The sequence below is a fragment of the Charadrius vociferus genome, unplaced genomic scaffold, assembly GCF_000708025.1.
Source record: "Charadrius vociferus isolate BGI_N301 unplaced genomic scaffold, ASM70802v2 scaffold214, whole genome shotgun sequence".
In the NCBI taxonomy this organism is placed as follows: Eukaryota; Metazoa; Chordata; class Aves; order Charadriiformes; family Charadriidae; genus Charadrius; species Charadrius vociferus.
In genome coordinates this window covers 1,454,212-1,466,001 of record NW_009647955.1, presented here as the reverse complement: position 1 = coordinate 1,466,001, position 11,790 = coordinate 1,454,212, and the positions used below count along the sequence as shown (strand labels likewise).

At 47.0% G+C, this 11,790-nt stretch overlaps 1 protein-coding gene across 2 annotated transcripts in view; it reads left to right on the top strand.

The window, feature by feature from the left end:
• Positions 1-11,187, top strand: part of PCYT1A (phosphate cytidylyltransferase 1, choline, alpha) — a 12,102-nt gene extending 915 nt beyond the window's left edge. For both annotated transcript variants that reach the window (XM_009883354.1, XM_009883353.1), the window contains exons 3-9: positions 2,695-2,794; positions 5,017-5,133; positions 7,146-7,297; positions 8,105-8,183; positions 8,948-9,090; positions 10,157-10,345; positions 10,911-11,187. In XM_009883354.1, the coding sequence (XP_009881656.1) occupies positions 2,695-2,794; positions 5,017-5,133; positions 7,146-7,297; positions 8,105-8,183; positions 8,948-9,090; positions 10,157-10,345; positions 10,911-11,117 (987 nt within the window). In that variant the 3' untranslated portion in view covers positions 11,118-11,187. The remainder of the gene's footprint in view (positions 1-2,694; positions 2,795-5,016; positions 5,134-7,145; positions 7,298-8,104; positions 8,184-8,947; positions 9,091-10,156; positions 10,346-10,910) is intronic.
• The last annotated feature ends 603 nt before the right edge of the window (positions 11,188-11,790 follow it).

Here is an 11,790-nt window from a genome sequence, read left to right as displayed (position 1 = left end):
GGGAAGAAGCAAATGACAGTAGCTATCCTTCTTGCAAAGCCAGTTTAAAATCTTCCTTTGGTCGTACTAATAACATACTTACAATGTGAGCTTAAATTAGGTCTGAGGCCAGCATTGCTAAGCTGCTTTTGTGGTGTGTCCAGCTTGTTTGTAGTCCCTTAAGCTGAACCCGAACAGGCGTGCATATAGATATCCGTGGAGAAGTAGGCATTCATTTCTCACAGGTGGGTTTTCTTAAGTGACCCAGCAGGAGGGAAGAATAATCCAAACAAGCATGTAACAACTCATGCACCTAGCAGAAGGCAGTCCTGTTCAAGTCAGAGAGGCTGCAGGAGGGTCTGAAGTCTGTAAGCACCTGCAGAAGCAAACTATTGAATCCACATTCTGAAACACTGGGAAGATGACTGTTAGTTTGATTCTCATGGTCTGGCAGAAGACTGCATTTATGTTGCTGATGCTTCAGGAGTGTTCATTAAAAAAAAAAAACAAAACAACAAAAAAAGTAAAAGAATTTCTCCTTCTAGATCGACCTTGGGACAGCTTTAACAAGCTAAAGCAAGTGGGTTCTCTTCTAAAGGGGGTCTGCCAGTTAATGCCAGTGTCAAGAGTTGACTTTAACTTGTCCTTACCACAATATTGCAATGATGGGCTTTTTACAGCTCTTCTCTGCCCTCTTCCTGGAGCTGTCCTGCATATCACCTGTACTCTAGTTGCTCTTTCCTTATCTCTGTCAAAAGCCAGCTACCATCCCTGCCACGTCACATTGGGGTCATAGTCCTTGGCAAAATACGGTGACGTGTTGCAGCCTTCCTCTTTGATAATAACGTTTTGCTCTTCAGTCCTGTCCCAGGGCATTTGACAGATGGTAACAAAGTAAAAGCAGTGCCAGCAGTGAGAATTGGGGAGGGAAGCTTTGGGAATGGAGGCTTGAACTGATGCATGACTTAGCCCACAGAACCTTAATATCCGTGATTGTTGTCACAATCCACCCTGTCCCTCTTAAAAACCTTGTGTATTTCAGTACGGAAAGAGAAGTGCACAGGTTATCCTATGGGAATCACTTGCTCTTCAAGTTGGTGTCTGTCCTGTGTTAGAAATAAAGCTTCTGTCTATGAACAGCACAACACAAGTAATATCTAGCCACTTTCTAAACTTCCTGGCTGTTTTTTAGCCACAGGACTAACGTAGACAACCTGATGAAAGATTCCTTTTTTCTTCCTTTCGTGAATGTTTTATTTATTGTAGCAAGAGTAATAGCGTTGCCTAACTGACATTGCCTTGAAGCTTTTACCGCTCCCAACTAAAGAGCTGGCTGGCAGAGTGTTCCCCTAAAGCAGGGGGGCTCGGCAGCAGATGGTAGTAACAACACATAAGCCTGTTTTGTTGTACACATCAGGTTGAGTCCCGACCCTCGTAGGTGCTTCAGAGGAAGGGCAAGACTGTGGTAGGAGCTTTTGAGGGCATTTCTCTGTGATCCTCTGATAACTTTGATAGGTTTTTTTAATGCTTTCATTCCTAGCTTCTTATCAGGTATGTGACAACCAAACTGCAAAGAATCTGGTTTTATTCACAAGTCCCAGATGTGATAGCAGTGATGAAAGGAGAGACCTGCAGGCCTTAACCTAACAGTAAGGATCCCGGTAGAGGAGGTGGTGTGTGAAATGTGGGTACTGGAGCCTCAGTAAGTTAAAGGAGATTTTTGACAGTATCAGTTTGCTTGAATGCTGTAGTGGTCAGTGGTTGCTCTCCTTCACTTTGAGCACTCTAATAAGGAATGACGTTAGCAATAATAGCAGTGGTTGGTCTTTCTGGTTGCAGTGGTGCTGGGCACTGTGGCAGGATGCTGCAGTGGGACAGGGAGCCAGAGAGGAAACTGTTGATTAGCTTCTTGCAGCGTGAAGGTATTATTGTAATGACCTGCACGTTTGTTTCCTAGTCTTCTGGCTCAAAAGAAAGACATCCATTGCTGCCCCACATCTTCCTACTAGAAGGAAATTGAGCTGTTTGTTCTCTTATGGGAAGGGCAGATGTTTTGTTTACATTCAGGGGAGACCAGAAATGATATCTGGACTTCAGCTGCTGGTTAAACATACCACTGTGGTCAAGCTAGCAGATTAGAGGGGTTTTCCTGCAGCAGCTGGAGATATTCTGCCACAGGTTGAGGTCAGTCTTTCACCACGTGTGGCTCAGAAATAGGTGACAATATACATGTTTCCTGGGAATTTGGGCTGCTGGTGGTGTTGCTCTTCTGCTTGTTCATATACTCAAATCAAGGAGCTGTTACAATTTGTACATCACAGCAGAAGCAGTCAAGCACAGCAAACTGATGGTCTTGCCTGGGTGGGCATAGCTGGAGCTGCGACAGCGAGGTTTGATGAAGCTTGGCTTGTGTTGCTGTGAACGGCTGTTTGTCAAAAGTCTGTTTTTACTAGCTGCAGACCTGAACCTCCAGTTTTCTTGGGTCCAGTATGACCGCCACCTTCTTAAGTAGAATTTTCTCTCTCCGTACCTCAGGCTAATAGCCCTGCAGGGCTGTTTTGAGGTTTAACGCTAATTAGTCTTTCAGTACATGTGTTTGAATTGTGCAGAGGCACAGTGAGTCACTCGGTGACTAGGACACTGCAGTTGCAGTGCTGCCACTATGTAGTGCACTCACCTTTGCGTTCTCACAGCTAACCTTCTCTGGCTCTTTAGGGACTGAGGGAACCGGCTCCATTTTCAGATGAAGTGGAAATCGATTACAGCAAGCCATACATCAGAGTAACATATGAAGAAGCGATGAGAGGGACCCCTTGTAAGTAAAACCAGACGGGAAGGGTTGTGTAAATGTTGAGTTCTGGAGAGGGAGGGTATGATTTTCATATCTCTGAGACTGATCCAACCTTGTGTATCAGACTGGGTTTGCAGCCAATGACTTAGTTAATGCTCTGGTGATTAGATAACTGTTCCATGTGAAACAGGGCCTGCCAGTACAACTGAAATTGGAGTCTTTGTGTGTGAGGAGCTGTACCTTTACCAGTAAGACTATTTGAACCAAATAGATATTTGTGGTTTAGCTCTTCCTGTGCCACTGACAGCTATAGAGTAGTATCAGCGCTTAACATTTTTCTGCACTACTTTGTCTGAGGTACCTTAAAGTTAAGCACTTTAAAAGTCATCTCTTCCGGAACTTAAAATGGGCAAATAAAACCAACATACGTCTTTGTCCAGAATGTCCCATTCTAATCTGGATTTGGATTAAAGTCAGTGTCATTAAACACAGCAGGCCAGCCCCACAACAAGAACATGTCCTTTTATTCTCTAAACCAAACTAGGAGAAACACTGTTCTCTTTGCAAGTCCAGAGAGGAGGCAGAGGCAGAACTGACCCTTGACAGAAGGATGGCTGCCCTCTCTTGCCAGAGTGTGCAGACAATGCTGTCTTACTTGGCCTCTCTGTTATGGAAACAGAGACAATAAAAATGCTGCACTTCTACCTACCTGACTGCCGCTGAGAGATGAGCCAGCTCAGATTGAGACCTGGCAGTGGTTTCCTGTAGAAGGTTCTGGAAATCCAATGCTTTTCACAGTCCGTGTTAATTTCCCAGTTGAAAGTCTCCAGAGCCTGCACAAAGGTCTCTGATTTCAACAGTGATGGCTGTCCTGCCTGCTAAGACTAAAACACACTGCATGCCTCCTTGTTGCTGTTTATGCCTGTGCTCGGGATCTGTAGCTGCTGCAGGTGTGGCGGAAAAGGAAAGGATGTCCCAGCCAATTTCCAGAACGTGATTGCACTTTAATAAAGGCCTGCCAGGACCAGCCCTCTTCTGGCATACAGAAAGCTTATGCAGCCTCAGATCTCCAGATCCCTGGCTCTCCAGAGCCTCCTGACATCGTCAGGCTGAGATGGACTTGCTGAAAAGTGATTGTTAGAGGCTGTCCTCAAACTCACTGCTCTCTTTAGCTGGAAATTAACAACCCTGCCTTTGCATCGACTCTGCCTCTTGCTGCCTCCCAGACTCTGTCTCTGGGAACCTTCAGGGCCCTGCTCAGACCCATGGGGTTTCAGATCTTCTGCTAGGTCTTATCTCTTCCCCCTCTATCGCTGCGGCTTTGGTGTGCCTCTGCTCACACCACTCCTCTGAAACTGTCTGCCTGAATTGGGCCAGAGAGCAGCAGGCCTTTCCCAAGTGTGTTGGATACCAGGAATGTGTGGCTTTCTGTTACCAGCAGCAAGAGAGCTGGAGTCCTGTGCAGTCCCAAGAGACCAGAAGTCAGGGAGCCGCCTGCTATTACATGGTACTGCTACACTATCTCACTTTACCTCTGTGGTGACCAAAAAGAGAAGAGCTACAATTTCCCCTGGCATAGGTGGCCCGAGGAAAACTTGTTCCTCCTTATTTATCTATGGATTTAGCTGATAGTGCCAGTGGCTCAGCAGAATTTTATCTGCTTTTCTTTCAGTTGTCCAGCTGGATTTTTGGATACAGTCACACGCTTCCCAGGCCTGGGGGGGAGCTAATGATGCTGGTGGGGAATCAGAAGAGTCTAGTCCCTCAGCCACACTGGTAGCTGTGGCAGCAGGCTGCAGGGGAGGATGCTGAAAAGGTCTTGAGATGCCATCGTGGCTGGCAGGGGGAAACTGGGCACCCCTGAAACATTTTGGTCAGTTACCCTCTGGTAGCTCACTGCTGTGCAAAAAGTCAATGCTGCATTTGGATTTCCGTAGGAGGGAGATGTCCAGGGTTTGCTTTCCCCTTGGTCTCCCTCCACCTTGTTTTGGTGGGTACGTGGCAGGTTTTGAATCTGTCTTTGAACATGGTTGTATTGCGGCTCTGCACTCAGCAGCATTTGTTTCCATGTGGGAAGGCAGAGCGCCAGCCTTCTTCTCACAAATCTTTCCTGGCTATGGCTCTGCATTCTGCCAGTCTTCTGCAACGCCCCCATGAGTTTCAGAAGGTCCCCAAATGCGGGCATGAGCAACAGCTGCTTCTCAGGAACGCATCTTCACAAATGTCTCTTTGTCTCTTTGGCACAGTGGATCGCCCCGTCAGAGTTTATGCTGATGGAATATTTGACTTGTTTCACTCTGGACATGCCCGGGCCTTGATGCAAGCGAAGAACCTCTTCCCAAACACATACCTCATTGTTGGAGGTAAGGAGTGACCTTGTTGACTTTGGCTGTTGTAGGAGTACACTTTACCTCCATCTGTGGTTGTGCATACAGATGGCATAGCAGGGTTTTTGTCTTTATGCCCTTAGTGGCTCTCACTCGATCCCAAATGCTCTTGGAGTCTTACTGCAATATTTTGAGAGTTAATGTGTCTGCAGAAAGATATCCTGTACCAAACGAGCACTTCAGGAAGACATTTCTGATGTGGCTGTTCTAACTTGACCCCTCTATTTTGTGACAGATACTGGCGAGTTGCATGTCTGAGTGTCAGAATATATTAGAGGCAGTTGAGCCTCTGCCTCTTCAATGAGACGGTTAACGAATGAGGAACTGTCCCTCCGTGGCTGGTTGAGCTTTGTGGCATCTGTATCGCCCAGCGAGTCAACCCCTGACCCCACTCCAACTCTCCGCTGAGCATTGCTTATAGCTAATCCCAAACAGGTCATGCTCGGAGCGTGGAGATAACGGTGGTTCCTTGGGCATGGTGCCCGGCCTCATGGAAATCAGTGGGGCCCTGTTTCTGCAAACAAAGCTTCCCCATTTTGTCTCTTAGGTTCAAAGGTCTTTAGATGATGCCAGAAATATCCTGCTGACTGCCTGAGGGGAATGTAGCTGAGGTGTTTCAGCCAAGCCTCCTTCAGGAATATAACGGGAAAGAAGAAACCCTATCTTTTGGCTGCTGTGTTATGCTGGCCTCTGTCCACACAGTGCCTCTGTGCCTGTACCTTCACCCACCTTAAAGACATTTCGGGCTGTGCATGTTGTCTATCAGGAGGTGACCTCTGGTCAGGCTGCATAATGATGTTAAAGTATTAGAGCTGAGAATGCCTTTAACTAGTTTTCTCAACTACCATTAACTTCCTGAAGCAAAACGGAACTCAGATCCTGTGACAGAGTGATCATAACGTCTTCATGTGGTTTGTTTCCTTATCATGGTTTCACTCGCTGCTGAGGGCATTTTTGTAGTGGTACTTCTGCATTTTTTCTGCGTGCTACAGTAGTGTCTGGAAGGGGAAGGGAGGGAGGAGAGCTGAAATAGTTGCTCCAATCTACAAAATGCTCTGAGCTTAGACATCTTGGAAGTGGAAAGACATCCCCATGCATGTAAATGTTGTACATCAGACAGGAAAATAACTTCAGGTCAAACTATTAACATGTTAATGTAGCAAGGTGTGTAATCATGCTCTCTGCCTCTGGGAGACTGGCGAGGAGGTGGAGGGGAATGAACTGATCCCCTTGCACCAGGAACTGAAAGACAAGAGGCCACAGCCTAAGTGAACATTAGCTCCAAGCTGGGAGCAATCTCACCCGCTCTGTATCATCTGTTTGTCTAGAACATAAATATGTCCGATACCAGTGAGATTGGTAATTTCTTGTTTACTTTTGAGTCTGATAACCAAATAAAACTCTCTCCTTAATGTCTTACATTGCAGATTATGAAGAGTTGTTCGTTTACTTTCTCGTAGAACATATAATTAAGCTAACTTGATTTGCTGTGAACTCGCCCTTTGTTTTAATACAACTTTCAAAGAACTAGACTGTGGTATGGCATTTTATGAAATGGGAAGCTTAGGCAGTGGAGTTTTTTCATGGGCTTGAGTTTCCCAGCCGGAGACATCCATGGGTTTAAAAGCAGGTATTTGCCCAATAGGTCCTCAGGTGCCATTTCATACAGGAAGGTTGTCTTCTGTATTGGCAGGTTTTCTTGATAAGCACTGTAGACTCCAGAGATCTCACAGGCGTGGGGTGTAGGTCCCCAGCTTGCGCGGAAATCCCCCAAATAGCCTGCCTAGAATTGCTCAGGAGTTTAATGCCCTGCACTACTCCCTTTTCCTGGTCCTTTGTGGCTGGAAGAGATGGATTTGGCAGTGCCAGCACCAGCCTCCATCAGGAGCTGGAACTGCCTGGCTTAGCAGGGGTGTGTGCAAGGTCCTTTTGCTGTAAAGCATTGGGATAAGCACCTCAAACTCACTCTTCTCTGCCTCTTTCTTCAGTCTGCAGTGATGAGCTAACACATAACTTCAAGGGCTTCACGGTGATGAATGAAAATGAGCGGTATGACGCTGTGCAGCACTGTCGCTATGTGGACGAAGTGGTGAGAAATGCGCCATGGACGCTCACCCCCGAGTTCCTGGCAGAGCACAGGGTAATTTGTGATATCCGATCTGTTCTGAATTTTGACTAGCCTCTGTCTGCTTGCTATTTAGAGCAAGAATTCATCCATGAGGATGACCTCTGCCTGAGCAACCAGTTTCCATTGAAACTCCTTAAATATAGAATAAGCTGGGTTGTGGGAATCAAGTAGGTTTCTTGGAAGACTAAAAACATTTGCTGAGCTGGCAGGTAATACTAAAACAAGGTAGAGATTGTGACATGGTGAAAAATCCTGAGAGGGTTCTTGCTGTTCCAGAAGTTGATGCTGGTTACAGATTAGTCTGAAACATACAGTAGGGAGAGAATAACATGGGTTGGAAGGGATTTCTGGAAGGCATCTGGTTCAACTCCCTGCTTACAGCAGGAGCAGCTTTAGATCTACATCAGCTTCCCTGCAGCCAGAGACCAGGCAAGCTGTCTTGAAAGTCTTTTATCAGTCGGTAAGATAAAGTGAAAGGATTCTCTAATGTCTGTTGAACTGCTTTGGGAGGTGAAGGAATCTCCAGAGGAGTTTACTTAGTTTACCCTTGGGGCCATTAACAGGCTGTTTCTCTGCGGAGCTTAAAACAGCTGTGTTCTTAGTCCCAGCCTTTCCTCTTTGATGTGTGCTTGCAACTGATACGCAATTGCTAGTGAGAACTTGGGACTGCTCTGTGTTGCTTTTCAGCAGAGCAAAGTGTATTGCTGTTCTCTGTCACACCCCTGTGTGGAGGTGTTGAGCAAAAAGTTACCTTCCTTTGACATTTTATCCTGACCTTCAAGATAAAATGTTGACTCGCATTGCTTTCTTAATTTTCAGATCGACTTTGTTGCACACGATGACATCCCCTATTCTTCTGCTGGCAGTGATGATGTTTATAAGCATATAAAAGAAGCAGGTGGGTCTGGGTCAGATTCTCCAGGGCTTCCAGTCTGAGATCTGCTGTGGTTTCTCCAGTGCCTGTATGGCAGGATTACGCCTGGGGAAGTGGCAGTGGCCCTCGGCGAGCAAGGTCTGCTCGGGAGGTTCTGAGGGCAGAAAGAAGCACAGCTTTGGGCCCTACTTCATAAGGCTGAGACTGTTCCACATCACAGGCCAAGCCTTTCCCAGCATTAATTCCTACTTCCAATCTAGTTATTGTGATTGAATTTACAGCCACCTTTTGAAAAAATACTACGGTTTGGCTTACAGATTCTCACAAATGGAGAATCTCATGAACTTAGCAGAGTGGCTCCTCTAGTTGTTTGCTGTGAAACTCAGTGGGGCTGCAGCTTATTTGAATCTATCCAAACCCAGCCATCAGAGCTTGTTGTATTTCCAGCCACTAAATTGTAGGACCCCTTGTCCTGTCCTCGTCACCACACTATTCTGTATCCACTGGATTATAGTCACTAGTCTTTAAACAAGCTAAAGTGAAGAGCTTTTCATAGAAGACATGATATTTTGACATGGTTTTGACATACTTAGGTCTTTCTTAGGTCTTCTTCATAGTCCCAGAAAGGAGGACCCTGGTATTGGACATTCAAGGACAAAGACATGGTGGTGTGAGGACAGTTAGGAAATGAGCTCTTGACAGGAGAGGTTGTTTCCTACCAGAGCTGGCAGCAGCTTTTTGCTGTGTGTCTTGCTACAGCTGTCCTGGGTCCTGTTCCCCAACTTTAGGCATGTTTGCGCCGACTCAGAGGACTGAGGGGATCTCAACATCAGATATCATCACCCGGATCGTGCGGGACTATGATGTTTATGCCAGACGGAACCTGCAGCGGGGCTACACAGCTAAAGAGCTCAACGTCAGCTTCATAAACGTGAGTTGAAGTGTGTCTCACCACAAGCTGCCTGAAGCAGAATCTTATAGAGTGTGGAGATGTAGAGTCTTGTCTAGTGGTAGCACAGTCCAGCCGTATGCCAGCAAAAGGCCAGTGTGAAGAGCTAAGCAGTTGCACCAAAACAGTGTCCTTCGAGTGGAAATTAGACTACTTCTGCCCCTGGAACTGCCTTTGGGACCCACCCAGAGGAGCTGGGGTTTTGCGAATACTGCTCCATTGTCAGAAATGTCTTGGTGACTTTTACCTGTTGAAAGAGCTGGAGACAGGGTGTGTGGCAAAATGTTTGTTTTCTTGAATTGAATGAAGTGGCGGTTGTTCTTGGCAGCAGCTGCTGTGTCTCATCTCTTTCCTCTTCCCTCAGCCACCTTCTTCAGGTAGAGTCATTTGTTAGGGTAAAATCTGATCTTGCTGTCACTGTACTGTTGCCTTCCTGGAGTTGCAGGAGCAGCAGCGCTTGGGTAGGAAAGAAGGACATGCTCTGGTCCTGTGCTGAGCAGCTCTAGCCCACAAGCAGAATACATGGCAGAAGGCACTTCTGATGTTGGAAGTAAAGTAGTAAACATGGGGTTTTTATCACTCAGATACTATGCCTAATTTTTTTAATACAGTCAAATACAAAAATGAAACAGGAGAGGTAACGTCTGCTTGACCTCTCTTTGGCATGTAACTCTACCTCTGTTTAAAAACACCCGGCAAAAAGACTTGTGCCTATCGTGATAGGCAAAGAGACCGACAGCAGGTCTCTCAAATCTAATCTGTATATTGTATAAATATTTCCCTCTTCCATGCACTCCTATTAGATAGTGCTTATCTGGGTTTAGTCTTGCTCTATGTACTGTGCCAGTGCCTGCCACAAAGCATCTCACAGCCCCACTGTGTCTGCCATTTAGTCTAGGGAAGAAGTGTCACTGAAGTGAAGGAGAAGTGTCACGAGACTAATGGAGATGCTGAGTCTTAAGCAGCAGTTCAGTGTAATAACACAGAGCAGAGGTGGTCGCCACTCAGATCTGGTGAGGTGTATTCTGATCCACCGCTTACTGTACAGGAGAAGAAGTATCACCTCCAGGAGCGCGTGGATAAGGTGAAAAAGAGGGTGAAGGATGTAGAGGAGAAGTCAAAGGAATTTGTCCAGAAAGTGGAGGAGAAGAGCATCGATCTTATTCAGAAGTGGGAAGAGAAGTCCCGGGAGTTCATCGGCAACTTCCTGGAGATGTTTGGCCCAGAAGGAGCATTGGTAAGGAGCTGCTCTGGGGAAAGGGGATTTTGGAGAGCTCGGCAGTCACTGTGGTGCTTCTGGAGCTCATGCTCTGCACAGCAAAGGTTTAGAGTTTGTTGCGGTGCTTGATGCCAGTCTCCAGACAAGTTGTCCCAGTTTTGAGCAACCTGTTTACAGGGAGCCCTCACCCTTGCCAGCTGGGTAACACCAGTTGTGTTTGTCCCCGTGTCCCACAAGCTGGCCTGTAAGCTCCAGCTTGTGTCCTGCAGGCCACTGAGCAGCCAAGAGATTGGCAGTCCCTTTGTCACTGGCCTGGGATGAGTCTGAAGCTACTTGTTTTTGCCAGCCTTTCCTGTGCTGTCGAGTAAATATCATAGGCACTTCATGCTAGAGGTGCTTGAAAATGGGTGATGATTATACTGCATGCAGTTTCCAAAGGCTAGAGTGATGCTTGGGCTTTTTCTGCTTTATATTGGATGAAGCATTGAAGGGACACAACTCAAAATGCTGCACAAGCTGTAAGTAGTGTCCATTTCCATTGCTATTTTAGCTATGCTAACTGTTTTCTTGCTTTCATTGCTAGAAACACATGCTGAAGGAGGGCAAGGGCCGGATGCTGCAGGCCATCAGCCCAAAGCAGAGTCCCAGCAGTAGCCCCACGCACGACCGCTCCCCGTCTCCCTCCTTCCGCTGGCCGTTTTCAACCAAGACTCCTCCTTCCTCACCGGCCAATCGCTCCAGGAACGAGTCTGCAGTCACCTATGACATCAGTGAGGATGAAGAGGATTAAGCTACCAGACGGGATTTGCTGCGAACCGCTAATCGCCGAATCCTAAGTCCGGACCCACTGGGGAACTCTAAATGTGCAAGAGAGCCATAGGAACAGGGCTGACGGTGAGCACAGGGCCTTGGAGGCACCCGCTGCTCTTAGCAAGGGCTGCTGCCTGGAAGCACATTCAAACCTCCTCTCCCTTCTCCTCCCCAAATCCCCTTTTTATTGTTTACGTTCTAGCGGTTTCCAGGGGGAAGATTGTTTTTATATTTTAGGAAAATACTCTTTTAAAGCGCAAAGAATAGCACTCAAGCGTGGCTTTTGTTTTGGTTTCTTTTCCCCTGTTAAACCCCCAGGCAGGAGGGAGAGTGGGAGGACCCATCTGTCCCTTCTTTCCTTCAGCTCCTCTGTCTCATATTCCCCCCAACCCCAGGCAGTATCCGTGCTGCTACCAAACAAAAGGTTCCTCAACCAGCATGACCTCGAGAGCACACAGGTAGCGGTGGTGTAAAGAGGCTTCTAGGAAACAGAGACATCTCTGCTGCGCTGGAACCGAGAGGAATCTGTCCAGCAGACCCCGTAGTGCTTGTGCCCCTCTTAGCTGAGCTTCCCAGCGTGTCGCAGTGAAGACGTGCTGAGGAGGGGGCTACCAGCTTAGCACGCAGGAGTTACACCCTGGAAGAAGTCACAG